The following is a 20,252-nucleotide window of genomic DNA, read 5'->3' as shown; positions in this document are numbered from 1 at the left end:
TATCCTCACCTACACTTATTTATTGGTTGATTGATTTTTAAAAAGAAAGAAATTGATTTCTGTCCCGCTTATTTATACCCGCATTGGTTGATTCTGTATGTGCCCTGACCGAGGATTGAACCTGCAACCTTGGCATATTGGGACAACGCTCAAACCAACTGGGCCAGGGCTCACCAACACTTTTCAAATAGCCTTTTGTGTCTAAACAATTCAGTGATGGTGGAGTGATAAAAGTTGTTGTGGTTTTGATTTGCATTTCCCTGATGTCTGATGATGTTGAGCATTTTATTGGCTATTTACAGACCTGTTTTGGGAAAATGCTCAGAGCCTTGCCTGGTTTTGAGTTGGATCCTTTCTTTTAGTGAGTTGTAAGAGTCCTTGGTGTATTATTAGATATAAGTCCATTATCATATATATGATTATCACATTTTTTCTACCATTCTTTGCTTTGTCTTTTTTAATTTCCTGATGGTATCCTTTGCAGCACAAAGGTTTTCAGTTTTGGTGATGCCCAGTTTATTTGCTTTTTCTTTTGTTGCTTGTGCTTTTGGTGTCATATATAAGAAACCATTGCCTAATCCAAATTATGAAGGTTTACACCTATGTTTTCTAGAGTTTCATACTTCTAGCTCTTTCATTTTGGTGTGAGGTAGGGATTCAACTTCTTTCTTTTGCACGCGGATATCCAGTTTTCCCAGCACCATTTCTTGAAGAGACTGTTTCCTTTTGTCTTTGGCATTCTGGTCCAAAAAAATCAGTCGATCATAAATGTGAGGGTTTATTTCTGGACTTCATTAGTCTACATGTTTATCTTCTTTTTCTTTAAAAAAAAAACGAATTTAAAGAGAATATTTATAAAAGTAGGCATTTGTGGCCCATTGTTTTATAATGTATTCATGGTTTCCTTTGTTTTATCTCAGTAGCTTTTCCCACTTTCTTCTACAATTGTCTCATGTCATGTGCAATGCCACCTGGGAAGGGAGTCCTGGTGGTCAGGTGCCTGTCATTGGGATGGTAATGTTCCTGCTTTTCAAAGACTGCTTTGAACACCGATAGGTTGCGTTGGCAGTGATGGCATAAAATTGTGACAATAAAACAAGCTTTTGGCCCAAAGATTTTCTTACCTTCTTTAGATTTGAGATGCAGTATCATGAAAGTATGTTAAACTAATGGCTGTGACTTTTTCTTTGAGAAAGTAGATATTTCAAACCCATCAAAAGTTATTCTTTATGATTAAACTTTCCAGAGTTCCCGAGTTGGAGGTAGAAGAAGAAACTCAAGTTCAAGAGATGACCCTAGATGAGTGGAAAACTCTGCAAGAACAGACCAGACCGAAGCCTGAATTTAACATCCGGAAACCTGAGTCCACGGTCCCTTCCAAAGCAGTGGTGATACACAAGTCCCGATATAGAGATGATGTAAGCATGACGTGCTGTGTCTGGAGCTAATCTCTCCTGATATGTTATTGGAAACGAGATGGGCTTTTCCACTTCTATTTTGAAAATGGAACATTGGCAGTTGACATTCTAGTTTCTACCTAAGAGTAATCGAGATGATGTGTGACTAATTTTACTGTATCTTTATTGTGAAATAATTGAATCTTGACCAGTTGACCCTTAATACAAAGTAGTAATAGTGACAGTGAATTTTCTGCTCACCCAGAACTCTGCTGAGACTGTGCAAATACTGTATGTTAATTGCACTTCATTTTTGTATCAAGAGAGGTACAGAATGTTTCTGAATGATGTCATTTCAAAGGATGACTACTCTGCATTAACATGATTGGATTACTCTCACCTCTAATTCTTAAAGCACTTAATTGGGAGGGTTGATCATTTGAAACCGGTTGGGGTGCTCTGCCCGGTGACGCCTTTCTATGTTATTGCAGCAGCTTTGCTCCCTTGCGTAACTGCTGAAACTCAGCCGAGGAGCCCGAAGAGCCTGGCAGCCTGCTGTCCAGTCGGGGCTGGTCACAGCGCCTCTCCTGTGAGGGCCTTACTGTTCCTGGTTTATGTTCAGCTCTTTATCGGAGGTCTCCACTTTGAAAATATATTGACAAGGATGGTCAGTCTTTTTTTTTTAAAAAAGTATTTTTATTTATTTCAGAGAGAAAGGGAGAGGGGGAGAGGGATAGAAACATCACTGATCAGAGAGAATCACTGATCGGCTGTCTCCTGCACACCCCGTACTGGGGATCCAGTCATAACCCCAACATGTGCCCTGACTGGAAATCAAACTGTGACTGCCTGGTTCATAGGTTGACGTTCAACCCTGGCTGGGTGGTCAGAAAGTCTTTAATTACGTTTCTGCATAAGTTACTGAACTTAAGGGCACACTAAAGAATTCTAATTTTAAAATTTATACTTTGTATCACTGCCCCAGCTGCTTATCTTGATACCAGTCTCTTTGTCAGTGATGGTGATGAGCAAATCCTCTCTGCTGGATATTATTCACTTATTTTCTGTTTGAAACTCAGGGATTTTGTACCATGTAGAATTGTCTGGTTCCCATTTACACTTTGTTTTCCTGTTAATCCTCACCCAAGGATATTTTTTCCATTGACTTTTTTTTTTTTTTTAGAGAGAGAGTGGAAGGGAGGGAGGGATGGTGGGAGGAGGGAAGAGAGGTAGAGAGAGAGGGGAACATTGATATGGGAGAGACACATCGATTGATTGCCTCCTGGATGCACCCTGACGAGCCGGGTATTGAACCTGCAACCCAGATATGTGACCTTGACTGGGAATCAAACTCTAGACCCTTCAGTGTGTGGGCTGATGCTCTGACCACTACAGCTAATTTACACTTTGGTTAGTTGTATTCTTTGAACGAATACTTTCATTAAAGTGTCGTTTATGATACAGAATCCCCTCCTACCCTCCTGTTTGGGTACTCCAGGCTCTTAGGGGCCTTGACTAGTAAGTTCTGAGCTATCCACTACAAGTGACTTTTTCTACAAGTGGAAATCTCTGAGAGGTTTTTTCTTTTTTTAACAAGTACGTCAGCTGGGTTGGTTCTTTTCCTCTCCACTTTCGTTGTTCTTTTTGTTCTGGGGAATTGTAAATATAGCCTTGCCTAAAACAAATGTGCTGTCAGGGGGACATGTGCAGCTGACACGTTAGGTAAAAATAGAAGCTGCTCTCCGAAATCCTCACCACATTCTCCTCCCGGCTTCGGCTCCACAGAGAAGGCTCCTGGAATATTTGAGGCAGCTGGCTGAGCTGAGACACCGAGCTCGGTCTCAGGAAAGCACACATCTTTGTTAATCTTATGGCCTTGGAGATTTTAGCCGGAAATTATTCTTAAAGCAACATAAGCCTTTGTTCTGGGCATCCTAAGAGACAAAAGCACTAGGATAATACCTCTCATTCTCTTGGAGCTCTGCTTTTTGCAAAGTTCAGACCTAATACTAGTCTGCAAATGGAGCTGGGCCCTCAACGTGCTGTGGCTTCTGACCTTTAGCTCACTGAGCATCCATTCTACATTGTCCCTTGCTGGGGCAGGGCCACCTGTCCCCTGCTGCAACATTCAGCTGTTTTCTAAACCAGGAGGCAGCTGTGTATTATTTTGCCTCTTACTGTTTTGTGTTGTTGTTTTTAAAAAATGTTTATTATTTTTATTTTTAAAAGCTTTATTGTTGAATGTATTACAGATGACCCTTTTTTCCCCCATTGACCCCATCTAGCCCGCCCCTGCCCCTTGCTCCAGGCCTTCACCACACTTTTGTCTGTGTCCATGGGTTATGCATATATGTGTACAAGTTCTTTCGTTGATTGATCTCTTCTGACTCACCTATCCTCCCCTTCCTTCCCTCTGAGATTCAACAGTGTTCCATGCTTCTATGTCTCTGGATCTATTTTTTTTTAAATTTAAATTCTTTATTGTTTAAAGAATGACATGTCTCCTTTTCCCCCCATTGACCTCTCCCCAGCCACTCCCGCCCCCCAGCACATGCCCTCACCCCCCCTACTGTCTGTGTTCATATGCATGCATAAAAGTCCTTTGGTTGATCTCTTCTGAACCTGTTTTGTTCATCAGTTTATTTTGTTCATTTGATTCCACATATGAGTGAGATCACATGATACTTGTCTTTGACTGACTGACTTATTTCACTTAGCTTGATACTCTCCAGGTCCCTCCATGCTGTCTCAAAGGGTAAGAGAGCCTTCTTTTTCACTGCTGCACAGTACCCCATGGTGTAAATATACCACAGATTTTTTTTATCCACTCGTCTGCTGATAGGCACTTGGCTGTTTCCAGATCTTAGCTATTGTAAATTGTGCTGCTATGAACATAGGGGTGCATGCATTCTTTCTGATTGGTGTTTCGGGTTTCTTAGGATATATTCCTAGAAGTGGAATCACTGGGTCAAATGGCAGTTCCATATTTAATTTTTTGAGGAAACTCCATACTGTTTTTCATAATGGCTGCACCAGTCTGCATTCCCACCAGCAGTACTATGGTTCCTTTATCTCCACATCCTCGCCAGCACTTGCCACTTGTTGATTTGTTGATGGTAGCCATTCTGACAGGTGTGAGGTGATACCTCATTGTCATTTTAATTTGCATCTCTTTTATAATCAGTGACTTTGAGGATGTTTTCATATATCTCTTGGCTGTCTATATGTCCACTTTGGAGAAGTGTTTGTTTAGGTCCTTTGCCCTTTTTTTAAATTGGATTGTTTGTCTTCATTTTGTTAAGTTGTATGAGTTCCTTAAATATTTTGGATATTAACCCTTTATCAAATGTATCATTGGCAGATATGTTCTCCCATACAGTGGGCTCCTCTGTCATTTTGTTGATGGTTTCTTTTGCTGTGCAGAAGCTTTTTGTTTTGATGTAGTCCCATCTGTTTATTTTCTCCTTAGTTTCCCTTCCCTAGGAGATTTATCCGTAAACATATTGCTATGAGAGATGTCTGAGATTTTGCTGCCTATGGTTTCTTCTGGGATTTTTATGGTTTCACAACTTAGATTTAAGTCTTTTATCCATTTTGAGTTTATTCTTGTGTATGGTGTAAGTTGGTGGTCATTTTTTTACATTTATCTATCCGATTTTCCAAAACAACATTTATTGAAGTTACTGTCTTGATTCCATTGTATGCTCTTGCCTCTTTTGTCAGATATTAATTGAGTGTAATGGCTTCACTTGATTTCTGGGTTCTCTGTTCTGTTCCATTGACCTATATGCCTGTTCTTGTGCCAGTACCAGGCTGTTTTGATTATAGTGGCTTTGTAGTGTAACTTGATATCTGGTATTGTGATTCCTCCAACTTTGTTCTTCTTTCTCAAGATTGCTGCAGATATTTGGGGTCCATTTTGATTCCATGTAAATTTTTGGAGTATTTGTTCTAGATCTATAAAATATGCTTTTAGTATTTTAATGGGGATTGCATTGACTAGATTGCATTTGGTATTATGGACATTTTAATGATGTTGATTCCACCAATCCATGAACACGGTATATTCTTCCATTTGTTTATTTCTTCCTCTGTCTCTTTTTTCAGTGTCCTGTAGTTTCTGAGTGCACGTCTTTTACCTCCTTGGTTAGTTGAATTCATTTTTGGTGTATAAAAATGCCATAGATTTCTGGGTGTTAATTTTGTACCATGCTACATTGCTGAATTAATTTATTAAATCTAGTAGTTTTTTGGTGGAATTTTTAGGGTTTTCTGTGTACAATATCATGTCATCTGCAGATAATGAGAGTTTCACTTCCTCCATTCCAATTTGGATGCCTTTTATGTTGTCTTCTTGTCTGATTGCTGTGGCTAGGACTTCTAGTACTATCCTATATAATAAAAGAGAAACATGCAAATTAGTCATCCCTCTGTTACGCTCAAGCCATGCCCACAAGCCAATCAGTGACTATGTAAATTAACCCGACAAAGATGGCGGTTAATTTGCATACGCAAGTGTCAGGCGCCCCAGGAGGCTCTGGCAGCTGTGACCACGGGCTCCTGGGACTTTCGTCAGTCAGGGAGCCGAGGCCGCCCGCGCCTAGCCACACCCACGGGCTCCCAGGACCTTGCCTGCGGAGAGCAGAGCAGGAGAGGAGCGGGTAGAGAGCAGGAGGTTTGGAGGACTTGGCAGAGCAGGAGACCGCTGGACATAGAGCAGAGCGAGAGAGAGGGTGGCTTGGAGGGTGCGGCTCCCCCTGTCACCCCAGCTTCCTCATCACAGCTGTGGAAACTGACAGCAGGGAGGAGGAAGTCCCACCCCCACAGAATCAGCCAGAATCAGCCATTGGTCAGACAGCTCTCAGCGGCCTGATAGTCAGGACTCTCTTTCACCTGCATCTCAGACCGTAACAATAGAGAGGTGGGACTATGTCTAAAGAACAACTGTTGATACAACGTAGCTCTGCAGCCGAAAGATGCCGGCGTTATCGACAGAAAATGTCCACAGAGCAGCATGCTTCTGATCTTGAGGGAGGTGGTGCCTGCGACAGGATGTATCTGAAGAGCAGCTGCTGGAAAAATGTTTCTCTGATCTGGCGTTATTGACAGAAAATGTCTAAAGACCAACGTGCCTTTGAAGTTGAAAGAAGGTGGTGGCGATGACAGAATATGTCTAGAGAACAGTGATCAACAAGTACTACCAATACCGGTAGGAACTGCCTTCTCAGTGAAAATGGAGTACATGAGGATGCAATCCTCGAACATAGTTGTGGTGGAATGACTGTTCAATGTGAATTTTGCCTATCACTAAATTTCTCTGATGAAAAACCATCCGATGGGAAATTTACTCGATGTTGTAGCAAAGGGAAAGTCTGTCCAAATGATATACATTTTCCAGATTACCCGGCATATTTAAAAAGATTAATGACAAACAAAGATTCTGACAGTAAAAATTTCATGGAAAATATTCATTCCATAAATAGTTCTTTTGCTTTTGCTTCCATGGGTGCAAATATTGCATCGCCATCAGGATATGGGCCATACTGTTTTAGAATACACGGACAAGTTTATCACCATACTGGAACTTTACATCCTTTGGATGGTGTTTCTCAGAAGTTTGCTCAACTCTATATTTGGATACAGCTGAAGCTACAAGTAAAAAATTAGCAATGCCAGAAAACCAGGGCTGCTCAGAAAGACTCATGATCAACATCAACAACCTCATGCATGAAATAAATGAATTAACAAAATCGTACAAGATGCTACATGAGGTAGAAAAGGAAGCCCAATCTGAAGCAGCAGCAAAAGGTATTGCTCCCACAGAAGTAACAATGGCGATTAAATACGATCGTAACAGTGACCCAGGTAGATATAATTCTCCCCGTGTAACCGAAGTTGCTGTCATATTCAGAAATGAAGATGGAGAACCTCCTTTTGAAAGGGACTTGCTCATTCATTGTAAACCAGATCCCAATAATCCAAATGCCACTAAAATGAAACAAATCAATATCCTGTTTCCTACATTAGATGCAATGACATATCCTCTTCTTTTTCCACATGGTGAAAAAGGCTGGGGAACAGATATTGCATTAAGACTCAGAGACAACAGTGTAATTGACAATAATATTAGACAAAATGTAAGGACACGAGTCACACAAATGCAGTATTATGGATTTCATCTCTCTGTGCGGGACACGTTCAATCCTATTTTAAATGCAGGAAAATTAACTCAACAGTTTATCGTGGATTCATATTCAAAAATGGAGGCCAATCGGATAAATTTTGTCAAAGCAAACCAATCTAAGTTGAGAGTTGAAAAATATAGTGGTTTGATGGATTATCTCAAATCTAGATCTGAAAATGACAATGTGCCAATTGGTAAAATGATAATACTTCCATCATCATCTGAGGGTAGTCCCAGAAATATGCAGCAGTGATATCAGGATGCTATGGCAATTGTAACAAAGTATGGCAAGCCCGATTTATTCATAACCATGACATGCAACCTCAAATGGGCAGATATTGCAAATAATTTACAATGCTGGCAAAAAGTTGAAAACAGACCTGACTTGGTAGCCAGAGTTTTTAATATTAAGCTGAATGCTCTTTTAAATGATATCTGTAAAGTCCATTTATTTGGCAAAGTAATAGCCAAAATTTATGTCATTGAATTTCAGAAACGCGGACTGCCTCGCGCTCACATATTATTGATATTAGATAGTGAGTCCAAATTACGTTCCTCTAATTAATTCCCTTTCATTGTGCACAAATTTCATACACTGGGCTACTAGTGTTGAGTAAGAGTGGTGAAAGCAAACATCCCTGTCTTAGTCCTGTTCTTAGGGGAAATGGTTTTAGTATTTGCCCATTGAGTATTATGTTGGCTATACTTTTGTCATATATGGCCTTTATTATGTTGAGATATGATCCCTCTATTCCAGCTTTGCTGAGAGTTTTTGTTTGTTTGTTTGTTTTTTGCTGAGAGTTTTTATCAAAAATGGGTGTTGGGCCCCAGCCAGTTTGGCTCAGTGGATAGAGCGTAGGCCTGCGAACTGAAGGGTCCTGGGTTCGATTGCAGTCAAGGGCACATGCCTGGTTGTGGGCTCAATCCCCAGTAGGGGACGTGCAGGAGGTAGCCAATTAATGATTCTCTCTTATCATTGATGTTTCTATCTCTCTCTCCCTCTCCCTCTCCCTTCCTATCTGAAATCAATAAAAAAATATATTTTTTAAAAATGGATGTTGGATTTTGTTGATTGCGTTTTCTGCCTCTGTTGATATGGTCATGTGATTTTTGTCTTTCAGTTTGTTTACGCGATGTATAACATTTTTTGATTTGTGAACACTGTACTAGCCTTTAATCCCTGAAATAAATCCCACTTGGTCATGGTGTATGATCTTTTTAATATATTGCTGGATCTAATTTGCTAATATTTTGTTGTGGATTTTAGCATCGATATTCATCAGAAATATTGGCCTGCAATTCTATTTCTTTGTAGTGTCTTTATCTGGTTTTGGAATTGCGATTCCAAAGAAAGAGCTTGGAAGTGTTCCTTTCTTTTGGATTTTTTGGTATAATTTGAGGAGGATAGGTGTTCTTCTTTGAATGTTTTATAAAACTTCCCTGTGAAGCCATCTGAACCAGAGCTTTTGTTTGCTGGAAGTTTTTGATTACTGCTTTACTTTCATCAGTTGTTATTGGACTAGTCAGGTTTTCTGATTCCTCCTGATTCAGTTTTGGGAGATTGTATTTTTCTAGGAATTAGTCCATTTCATTCTCATTGTCCAGCTTGCTGGCAGATAGTTTTATTCATGGTATTTTCTTACACTCCTGTATTTCTGTGGTTTCAGTTGTTACTTCTCTGCTTTGGTTTCTGATTTTATTTATTTGGGTCCTCTCTCTCTGTTTCTTGATGAGTCTGGCAAACAGTTCATCAATCTTGTTTATCTTTTCAAAGAACCAGCTCTTGGTTTCATTGATCTTTTGTATTGTTTTTTGTAGTCTCTGTGTCATCTATTTGTGCTCTAATCTTTATTATTTCCTTCTACGTACTCTGGGATTTTCTTATTCTCTAATTCTTCAAGTTGTAAAATTAAATAGTTTATTATTAATTCTTCTTTTTCTTTTCTTTTTTTTTTTTAAGGTAGGCCTGTAGTGCTATGAATTTTCCTCTCAGGACTGCTTTTGCTGTGTCCCAGAGATTTTGAGTTGTTGTGTGTTAGTTTGTTTTCAGGAAGTTTTTGATTTCTTTCTTGATCTCATTGGTAATCCATTCATTGTTTAATAACATGCTATTTAGCCTCCATGCATTTGAATGTTTTTGGGTGTTTTTACTATAGTTGATTTCTAATTTCATTCCATTGTCATCTGAGAAGATGCTTGATATGATTTCAATCTTCTTGAACTTATAGAAACTTGTTTTGTGTTCTAACAGATGTTCTATCTTTGAGAATGACCCATGTGCACTGAGAAGAATGTATATTCTGTAGTTTTCGGTGAAATGTTCTATAAATGTCAGTTTTAATCCATCTGATTCAGTGTGTTATTTTTAATGATCATTTCCTTGTTAATTTTTGTCTGGAAGATCTATCCAGTGAAGTCAGCAGGGTGTTAAAGACTCCTACTATGACTGTATTGCTGTTGATCTCTCCCTTAATGTCTTCCAGAAGGTTTTGTTTTAAATATATTTAGGTGCTCCTATATTGGGTGCATATATGTTTATCAGGGTTTTATCCTCTTGTTGGATCGATCCCTTTAGTATTTTGTAGTGACCTTTGTTATCTCTTGTGATGGCCTTCATGTTGAAGTCTCTTTTGTCAGATATGAGTATTGCTATCCCAGGTGTGTTTTTTTATATTTCCATTTGTATGGCAAAACTTTTTCCCCCATCCCTTCACACTGATCCTGTGAGTCTCTTGTTCTGAGGAGGGTTTCTTGTAAATAGCATATATTTGAGTCATGTTTTCATATCCATTTAGCTACCCTGTGTCTTTTGATTGGAGCATTTAATTAATTTCATTTAAGGCTATTATTGATAGGTACTTATTTATTGCCATTTTCATGCTTTTTAAAAAAAATATGTTTTATTGATTTTTTTTACAGAGAGGAAGGGAGAGGGATGGAGAGTTAGAAACTTCGATGAGAGAGAAACATCGATCAGCTGCCTCCTGCACAACCCCCACTGGGGATGTGGCCGCAACCAAGGTACATGCCCTTGACTGGAATAGAGCCTGGGACCTTTCAGTCCGCAGGCTGACGCTCTATCCACTGAGCCAAACCAATCAGGGCACCATTTTAATTCTTTATGTCTATGTTTCTATTTGTTCTCATTACAGCAGTCCCTTTAGCATTTCCTGCAGTGTTGGTTTGGTGGTGATAAACTTCTTTAGCTTTTTTTGTCTGGGAAGCTCTTTATTTCACCTATTTTGAATGATAGCCTTGCTGGATATAGTAATCTTTTTTTTTTTTAATATATTTTATTGATTTTTTACAGAGAGGAAGGGAGAGAGAGATAGAGAGTTAGAAACATCGATGAGAGAGAAACATCGACCAGCTGCCTCCTGCACATCTCCCACTGGGGATGTGCCCGCAATCCAGGTACATGCCCTTGACCGGAATCGGACCTGGGACCTTTCAGTCCGCAGGCCGACGCTCTATCCACTGAGCCAAACCGGTTTCGGCATATAGTAATCTTTTTAAAATATATATATATTTTTATTGATTTCAAAGATGAAGGGAGAGAGGGAGAGATAGAAACATCAGTGATGAGAGAGATTAATTGATTGCTGTCTCCTGCCTGCCCCACACTGGGGATCGAGCCCATAACCTGGGCATCTGCCCTGACCGGGAATCAAACTGTGACCTCTGGTTCATAGGTCAATGCTCAACCATTGAGCCATGCTGGCTGGGCTGGATATAGTAAACTTGGTTTCAGATCCTTGGTTTTCATTACCTTGAATACTTCATGCCATTCCCGTCTGGCCTATAGTGTTTCTCATGAAAAATCAGCTGACAACCTTATGGTAACTCCTTTGTAGGTAACAAATTGCTTTTCTCATGCTGCCTTTAAGATTCTTTGTATTTAATTTTTTGGCATTTCAATTATGATGTGTCTGTGTCGGATGGCTATTTGGCTGCTTCTTGCTTGGAACTCTCTGTGCTGCCTGAACTTGTGTGACTTTTTCCTTCACCTGGTTAGGGAAGTTTTCTGCCATTATTTCTTCAAACACGTTCTCTATCCCTTGCTCACTTTCTTCCCTTTCTGGCATTCCTATGATGCAATTATTGTTACATTTCAAGTTGTCCCTCGCTTTCCTTAAGCTGTCCTCCTGATTTTTAATTGGTTTTCTTTTTGGTTCTCTGATTTTTTTCTACCCTATCTTCTAATTCACTGATCCAGTCCTCAGCTTCCCCTAATCTGATGTGTATTCCTTCCAATTTGTTCTTTATTAGTGTTATGTCATTCTTCATTTCTTACTGTTTTTGTCTTACTGTATCTTTTCTCATGCTGTTGAGCATCTTTGCCATCATTCTGAACTCTATATCTGATAAATTTCTTATTTTCATTTCATTTAGCTGTTCTTCTGGAGAATTCTCTTGTTATTTTGTTTGGGTTTGTTTTTTGTCTCCCCATTTTGGCTGCCTGTTTGAGTTCGTGTCTGTGTATTAGGTAGACCTGCTACGCCTCCCAACCTCTAGTGCAGGACAGTGTCAGGTGCTGTTTCTGACTGGCCCTGAGTACCCTGTTTGGAGCTATCAGCAACCCACAGCTTGTGGCTCCCTCTGCTGCGACTGGGTGCCTTTGGGAAGAAGCAAGATGTGCACCAAGGTCTGCTTTTCCTAGCCCTGGGCCCAGAGGAGATAGGCAGAGACTCAAAAGCCTCCAGAGGTCTGCCTCTGCCTGCAGTCTGATTGTTATTCAGTCTTGATTAGCCCCAGGCTATCAACCCTAGCAAGGCATAGACTCCACAGGGTGGGTGGAGAGGTTTTCCAACAGGGTGGCACAATTGCTTCCCCCACAGGCAAAAGCTGCCTGAGTGGTAATGGTCTGCCAGAGAAAGACGTTCTCTGCAGTATGAGGGAATGACTCAGCACAGGAAATCGGGGTGTCTGTTTTCTGAGGTCTAACCCCAGAGTCCCCAACCGTGACTGCTGCTCATACAGCTCCAGTCCACTCTGCCCTTCCTTTGCTGGAGCCAGGTGAGTGGCTGCACTCAAAATGTTGTGTTGGCCCTTTAAGAGGGTGCCTGCATTTCCAGCCCAGATAACACCTGGCTGTGATAAGAAGTAGGGTTGTTGTGGCTGGCAGAGGACAACCCTACTTTGATCACAGCCAGGTGTTATCTGGGCTCCTTTCTTAGTTCTGGTGCTCTGGGCTGGGGATCCCAGCTTGGGGATTAGACCTCAGAGTTCTCAGTGGGAACCCTCCACAGCTGATATACCTCTCCAGAACTTCAGCTCTCTGTCTGTCTGTCTGTCTGTCTGTGGGAGCCCGGCCAGCCCTTTTGCACCTCCGCACTTCCTACCAGCCTCTGTGTGGTCTCCACTTTCTGCCCGTGGTTATCAGGGTCTCTCCAGCCAGTCTTCAGTTGATTATTCAGGGTGGTTTTTCTGTGTTTTAGTTGTAATTCCAGTTCCGTCCCGGGAGAGGAGAGTGTCAGTGTAGCTTCCACTTGATCCACTGCCCGTTTGGAATCGTCCCTCTTACTGTTTTTGGTGCATCTTTTCAGCAGAGGGCCAGTGCTCCTGAATTGGTTTCCCTCACCGTTTTAGCTTTAAGAATCCATATACTTAAGGCCTATGCTTTATTTTAATTATTTTTTATTTTATTATTTTTAATCCTTCGGTGCACAGCACGATGCTCCAACCAACTGAGCCACACCAGCCAGGGCGGCCTCTGTTTTATTTTAATCTGAGACATTGAAGGGACATGAATGTTAACCATGAAACCCGCAGTGAACATGCAGTCCAAAGGGGTTGATGTGCTCAGGGAAATTTGATTTTATTTCCTGGACTAGTTGTGGGAACGTTTAACCTTATAGCACTTTGGAGAGTCTCATCCAAGACCATTGGTATATTTTCTGTAGGTTTGTATTTTACTTAAAAGTGAGATTTAAAAAAAAAAATCCTTTAGGAGTTGAAGCCAAATCAAAATTGGAGAGAATTATTTAATGCAGTTTTCTTTTAAAAGAGGCAGAACTTATTTGACCTCTTACAATAAAATGTGCTTTCTCAAAGAATTTCGTAAAGCAGTTCTTAAAAAGCGGCTGGCATGCTTTACACAGCATTGGCAGCAGCCTCAGGTAGCCAGTCTGTTATTTTACCATTTCACATACTCGGAGTAAGAATTGTTTGTTGCAGATCCTGCAGTCTCTAACGTCTGGTATCTGTACAGTTAGCACCCCGCATCGAAAGGAGTTTCTCCATCAAGTTCTGTTCAAGGAAGGAGAATATTTCCTTATCAAAGTATTATTCGTGAACAAATAAAACAAAAGTAGAAATTTAAAATTGTTAATCTTAGCAAAATATACAGATATAAAACATTTATCTCAATTGCTGTTAGTCATATCAGATCTTATATCTTAACTTGCTAAACTGATAGAATTTTTGTTTCACTTGAAATAATGGTAAGTTAAAGATGTTTGGATTAGGACTGTGAACATGAGCATGTGTGGCTGTGCAACGAGCAGCACCCTGTGCTGGCAGAGCAGCACTGCTGTCTTCCTCTGCCCGCCCTCCTGCGCCCAGGCCGCCACACCAGGGAGGCTGCTCCGGCCACGAGGCCTTAGCTCCCTTGCAGCGTGTTGCTCGGGCCCTGAGCCCAGTGCTGTCCATGGAGACAGCTGTGTGTGATGCTGTCCCTGTTTCAGATAGTAAAGGATGACTGCGAGGATGATGCCCACGTGTTCCGGAAGGCGGCCAATGACATCACATCCCAGCTGGAGATTAATTTTGGTAACCTCCCTCGTCCGGGGCGTGGAGCCAGAGGTGGCACACGGGGAGGCCGGGGAAGGATCAGAAGGACAGAGAACTATGGACCCAGAGCAGAAGTGGTGGTAAGTATTTGTGTTCTGATCCCGGTGGCTTCCTGAAGAAGCTGAGAGGAGGAGGCGGCCTGGGCGGCAGTCTGATTTTGGAGGGTCATAGGTTCTGTGGTGGATTCCTCCTCTCTATGTGGGTCTGATGTGGGTGTTTGGAACGGTGAGGTACAGAGCATCTGTAGCCCTGGCCTCCAGGGTCCCAGCAGGCCCGCTGCCCACCCTGAAGGTGCGCTCGGAGCAGCACTCACTGCATCAGACCCGACCCCGTGGGGAACAGATATCCTCCCTCACCAGAGCCTGAGGGCACATCCTGTACCCGAGCTTCCAGGGCAGACAGGCCCTCTGCAGCCCCCTCTCCACTCAGAGCCCTTCCCCCTCAGCCAGGTCTGCTCTGCCTCCAGCTTCCACAGAGTTGCTCTTCACCGCAGGGCCTGGCCTGCTTCCCGAGAACAGCTCGGACCTGCCTGCTCCCAGGAGGCTTCTTGGGTCAGTTTCCCTCCAGACCCGTGCACAGTCCTGGAGCAAGGGATTGTTTCTTCTCTTTGCAGCATGATCTCCATTGGTAGCTGTTCTCACGGGTGTGACTGGATTGTGTCGGTGGGCATGTCCACTTTTATCCCTTTCCCCAGGGCCTAGCACCACGTAGGCTTAGAAGGTGCTTCCTAAATGTTTGGTGCACAAACCCATGAATACCTGTGTAGTCGGAGGAGTCGGGACTGAGGCCCTGTGGCCAGCGTGGGCCTGAGTCCTGACGACTCTGTGGCTGGCCTCGGAGCCGTTCCTTTTGCTGCCGATTCCCTGGCTCCCAGGAGCAGCCCCTGGAGCAGTGCCTACAGGTGGTTATACCTAAGCAAGAGCAAAACCTCACAGTTCTTTCTGGTTGCATTTGAGGCCAGTTTGGAAAAGGCTCTGCTCTGAGAATAGAAAATACACATTCTCTCCTTTGCAAGCGGAGCTCCAGCCACTGCAGGCGCTTGTCAGGAGCCTAATGTTCTGGAAGCTGCGCCTGCCACTCCCCTGCCGCCCACCTGTGCTTTTCCCGCCCAGAACTGCCGCAGGCCCCACCCCTTCACGGGAGAACCTGCTCTTCCAGAAAAGCCTTCCCTGACCACGAGGTGTGCTTGGCCACCGAGTTGCATTGGCCACCCCTCCCGGGGCCCCTCCCGGGGCGTCTGTTACTGAGGTTCCCACACTGACTTCCCGTCGGTCTCCCTTCACCTTGTGAGCTCCCCCGGGGCCAACTGGGGAACCATCCTGTCTCCACGTGGTCAGCCTTCTGTCTGTCCACTGGGTGACGGAAGTGCCAGGTAGAAAAAGGGTCACTCAGGAAGGTTTTGTTCGAGGAGGGGGCACTGCCAGGCACTCAGTAGTGGACAGCAATGAGGGTGAGGGGGGGCACCCTCAGCGCGCGGCTCCTGGCGCTGCACTGGGGGCCGCCCCGCCTCTGCCCAGCGTGTGGTGAGCGCTGGACGTGGGAACTGGTGAAATGACAGTTGGTTCCAACACTTTTCTCTCTTAGACACAAGACGTTGCTCCAAACCCGGACGACCCTGAAGACTTTCCTGCTCTGGCGTGAAGCTCAGCAGCACCCGGGAAGAGACTTCTTGCTTGGGGAAGAGACTCAGAACAATAGATATTGCTTTTCCCCCTTCGGTGTGAATTCATTGCACTTTTGGGGGTGGGTGGGTGGGTGTGGGTAGAGATTTTCCAGGTTCAGAGCTGCTGTTCCAGGCGGGTTAGTCTGGCACTTTCCCACGGAGGAGGAGCGCGGGATTGTATTTTTATTTAAGGACTTTCAGGTGAAACATAATGTTCAGACTGTGCACAGAGACTGTCCGTGGAGGGCCTCAGTCTACTGAGGAGGCTGAGACGGAGGAAGCACGCGCCGCGGTCAGCGAGGCCGCCCGGGTGCAGAGCCCGCAACGGGCCTGCAGTTGACTTGCCGTTGACTAAATGTTCCTCTCCTGGGATTGTTGTTCTGGTTTTCACTTGACCAAACATTTTGAGCAGCTGTTGTGCAGCTCTGGTCACCACTCGGACAGAACCGGGAAGCTTGGCTTTTAATGGCTCCCCCACCCCGTGGTTTCCGCCCGTGGGCACACCCGCACCGCGTTTAGTATCTGAGCACAGCTAGAGTTTGCGTGGTTTTTAGGATGAGTATTAAGGATGTGGTTTTAAAATTCATGTTATTTAACCCGCCAATCAAATGAAAAGGGATCCAGGCGACAGAGCATTGCAACTTAGTATCGTAGCTTTTCTCCTTCAACCCCTGTGTGGGAATGGAGGCCCGCGGGCGGGGCCTGTAGATGCCGGGTGTGTGGTCAGCACTGCACGGGGTCGGGATTCTTCCGTGGATGTTTGGGGTTGGGGCAGCCTCAGAGGTTCAGTAGCCCCCCAAGTCCCACGAGGTTTTGGGCCGGCGTGGGGGCTGGGCAGGGGTAGCTGTGGCCGCCGCTGGAAGCTGGGGTGATGCGCCCCCACTCGGCTGCAGCAGCGGAACGTTTGCCCCTGGATCAGGATCTGTGCTCGCCTGCGCTGCTCCGCCTGCTGGCTCGGGATTTGGACCAGAGTAATAAGGCTGGTCCTCCCTCCCGACGGGGTAGTTGCACCGAGATCGAGAGAGAATGTGAGCGAGAGCCCCGCGGAAAAGTCAACAGAACCGGAGCTCAACCCGTTGCCTCGGGACGGGCGGCGGAGGACCTTCCCTGTGGCCTCAGGACGTCACCCCCTTGTCATTACATCCCAGCACGGGGGCCACCGACACGTCCACGTCCGTGTCCCTCTCCCTGGAGACGACGGCGGTGAGGTGACCGTCAGGGTCGGCCCGCGGCTGCGTCCTCCTGGGTGGACGTGAGGCGGTGCCGCGCAGTCACCTTTCCTTTGAAGCTGAGCAAACCCCCTTTTCAGAAACGCCCCTCGTGTGGTGAAGAACGCGCGCTACCAAGCCCACAGCGCGGATCTGAGGTTGGCAAACGCTGCGGTCCCCCCACCCGCACCGACCCCAGTGCTGAGCGGGCCCCTGGCCGGGGTGCGGATCCTGCAGAGCCGGCTGCACCGCGCGGCCCGGCCATGCTGAGGCCCAGGCCCGGGGGGAGCGGGAGCGGAGGACAGGGAGACCCCCTGTGCTGCAGGGAGGAGGGCGGTGCGCGGGCTCCGCCAGGCCGTGTGCAGATGTGCCGTCGGGGCGGGGGCGCGTTTCTGGCCGGGTGAGACTTCCAGGCAGGTTCACCCCACGGGAGACCTGGGCCTGACGGACTTGGGAAGCGCCAGCCCCAGCCCGACTGGGCCCTTCTCAGCCAGGAGGGCACAGCTGGGCCTCAGGCTGCCAGGGCAGCAGCTGGAGGTGGAGAGGGTGGGGTGTCCCAGAACCTGCCGCGGTGAGGGCCCCGCAGAGGCAGCGTGAGCTGACAGCTGCCCCAGCACGTCTGACAGCCTGGGAGGGCCGGTCCCGCTGCGGCCAGACAGGCTGCATTCCGCCCTGGCTGGTCTCGTGTCCGGCGGGTCCTCAGCCTGGTGGTGGTGAACACCTAATAGCAGGGCAGGCCCTCAGAGCCCCGGCCGCCCTGGGCGCCCCCTTGCCTTCTGGTCACTGGCCCGTCCCCGCCCCCGGACCAGGTCTTTCCAGGGCGAAGGCATGGCGTTCCCCCTGGACCCCCGCCGGGTGGTGGGATCCTGTGGAAGAGGGGACCAGCTGGGCCTCAGCGCTGGGCCAGGGCGGCCTCAGGGGCAAGGCGGGAGCCGCCCTGCACGCTGTCCAGAGAGAGCTGCGCTGCCAGCCATGGCCGCCCGCCGGGCGAGCAGTTTCTCTTGGAGAAAAGGCCCCATTTCCCGTTTGCTGCCGCCATCTCCCCTCAGCCCCGCGAGGACCCCCGGGCCGGGCGCTCCTCTCCCGCCAGCGGCCAGCAGGCAGGTCCTCCGGGCTGGCGCCACTGCCCCAGGTGCCCAGGGTGAGGCAGGCCTGGCCTTGGCCCAGGGGGGCCTGTATTTATGGCAGAGAATGAGGAAGGAAAGCAGCAGGTACTCAAAATAACTCTTTCTTATAAAACACAGTACAGATAAGAGCACAAAACCTTGCAACCGCCACCTAAGACGAAGCCGATGTCCCCAGAAGCCTGTCCGCTGAGACGGCCCCCCGCCCCCCCAATCTGGATGCCCGTTGGTCCGGTCCCCTCCGCCCTTCCTGCAGAACCACGTGACCACCAGCACGTCACGGGGCTGCCGAGGGCTGTGCTGGGCCGGCCTCATCACTCAGTCAGGACGGGCACCGTCCTCCTCCCGCTGCCCGGGCAGGCACGGATGAGGAGATGAAGCAGAAAGATCCCACCCCACTGCCCAGTGCTCTCTCTACACACCCGTTAAATGACAGTCCGCTGGGCAAAACTGCCTGGAGAGGGACAGGGAGGGGCCAGAGGACACGTGCACCGGGGGCCACAGGAGCCCCCCTGAGTATGTGCTGTGTGCTGTGCGTGAGCCAGGGCAACCCTGCAACACTGACCATTCACAGTGGCCGCCCAAGTGAGTCTGCCCCAAAGCATGGCGGGACGAGCGGTGTCAGCTGTGTCAGGCCTCCCGACAGGTGGCACAGGTGGCGTGGCAGGGCTTGAGGGGTGGAGACAGGAATGCGGGGGCTGGGGGTGGGGGCTCTCCTGACACCTCAGCTCCTGGCACTTCCCCAAGGCAATAGGACTTGCCTCAACCAAACCACAGTGGCTTTCGAACCCATCACAGCTCTACCATGGGCAAAGCAGGCCCATGCGTGGGGACAGCAGGTCGAGCCAGTGGAGTTAAGAACCAAGGGCCTTCTAAGCAGTTTCTTTGCAAAAAAACCTGGCCATTTCAGAGGGCTTCCTTGGAGCACTAAGTCGTGTAAGTTGGGAAGCGCTTGCTCTGAGAATGGAGTGGCCTGGCCCTACACATCAGGCCCTCGGAGTTCAGACACCGGCTGGAAACCATCTCCTGGAGAAGAGCCACCTGCCCGAGGCACCGAGGACCCTTCCGCCAGGGAGGGCGCTGTCCAGCCCGGGCCGCACACCTGGCTGGTGGCCCTGGTCTGCACCCCCCTCCCAGCAGTTCTTGGCAGCGTTAGAGCAACAGGGAGGAAAACTTTTAAAGTCTGTGCTGGTGGAGGAGAGCGGGAATGAGCAGGGACGCTGGAGAAGTTTGCAGGAAGACGGTGGGTAGAGAGGAAGGAGAAATGCAAGGCCAGAGGGCCTGGCCCCATCCCGACCCGGTCCCTAGGCCTGGAGGGGCCGGGGATGGCTGCGAGTAGGCTCCTTTACGCACACCTCCGGGGGCGCCCTCCTCGCCGTGTCTGTAGGAAGAGCACCCGTGGAGTGGACGGTAGACAGCCAGTGAGGCCATTGAGGGCCTTTTATGAACGTCACCGTTTTTGCATGGACTTTCCTGGGGAGATAGAGGGGCTTCAGCTTCCATCCGGCAGTCCCAGGCCCTGCCGTGAGCAGCACTGTCTCCTGGGGCTTGGGCTTGAACCAGAGAGGTGCCCGCTGGCCTCTTCCGCACCGGTGATCCCCCAGGTCACCGCAGGAGGCCCAGCTCCGTCCCTGGGCTGAATCTCAAGACCAAGCGAAGGAACGAGGCAAAAACTCTTGCTGAGGCCGAGGCCTGGGCCGGGGAAACGGGTTTAACTTGCACCTGGAGAGAACGCCCGTTGGTGAGCGCCGTCCAGCGAGACCTGCTCTGGGGGTCTAGTCCCTGCGGAGCCCGAGCCAGATTAACAGCCGGTCTAGAAAGTTTACAGCCCGGGCCAGCCAGCCAGCACTGGAAAAGGGAGGAGGAGGTTGTATTCACCACCCT

General features: G+C 47.1%; 1 protein-coding gene across 1 annotated transcript in view; it reads left to right on the top strand.

Moving 5' to 3' along the window:
- The window catches only part of HABP4 (hyaluronan binding protein 4), a 76,798-nt gene extending 60,132 nt beyond the window's left edge, over window positions 1-16,666 (top strand). Inside the window, exons 6-8 of the mRNA XM_014466934.2 lie at window positions 1,247-1,418; window positions 14,268-14,453; window positions 15,958-16,666. Coding sequence (XP_014322420.1) covers window positions 1,247-1,418; window positions 14,268-14,453; window positions 15,958-16,014 — 415 coding nt within the window. The 3' untranslated portion in view covers window positions 16,015-16,666. The remainder of the gene's footprint in view (window positions 1-1,246; window positions 1,419-14,267; window positions 14,454-15,957) is intronic.
- Window positions 16,667-20,252: the final 3,586 nt, after the last annotated feature.

Source organism: Myotis lucifugus, unplaced genomic scaffold (assembly GCF_000147115.1).
Source record: "Myotis lucifugus unplaced genomic scaffold, Myoluc2.0 scaffold_371, whole genome shotgun sequence".
Classification (NCBI taxonomy): domain Eukaryota; kingdom Metazoa; phylum Chordata; class Mammalia; order Chiroptera; family Vespertilionidae; genus Myotis; species Myotis lucifugus.
The sequence above is the reverse complement of the archived record's forward strand: the minus strand, read 5'-3'. Positions and strand labels throughout refer to the sequence as shown.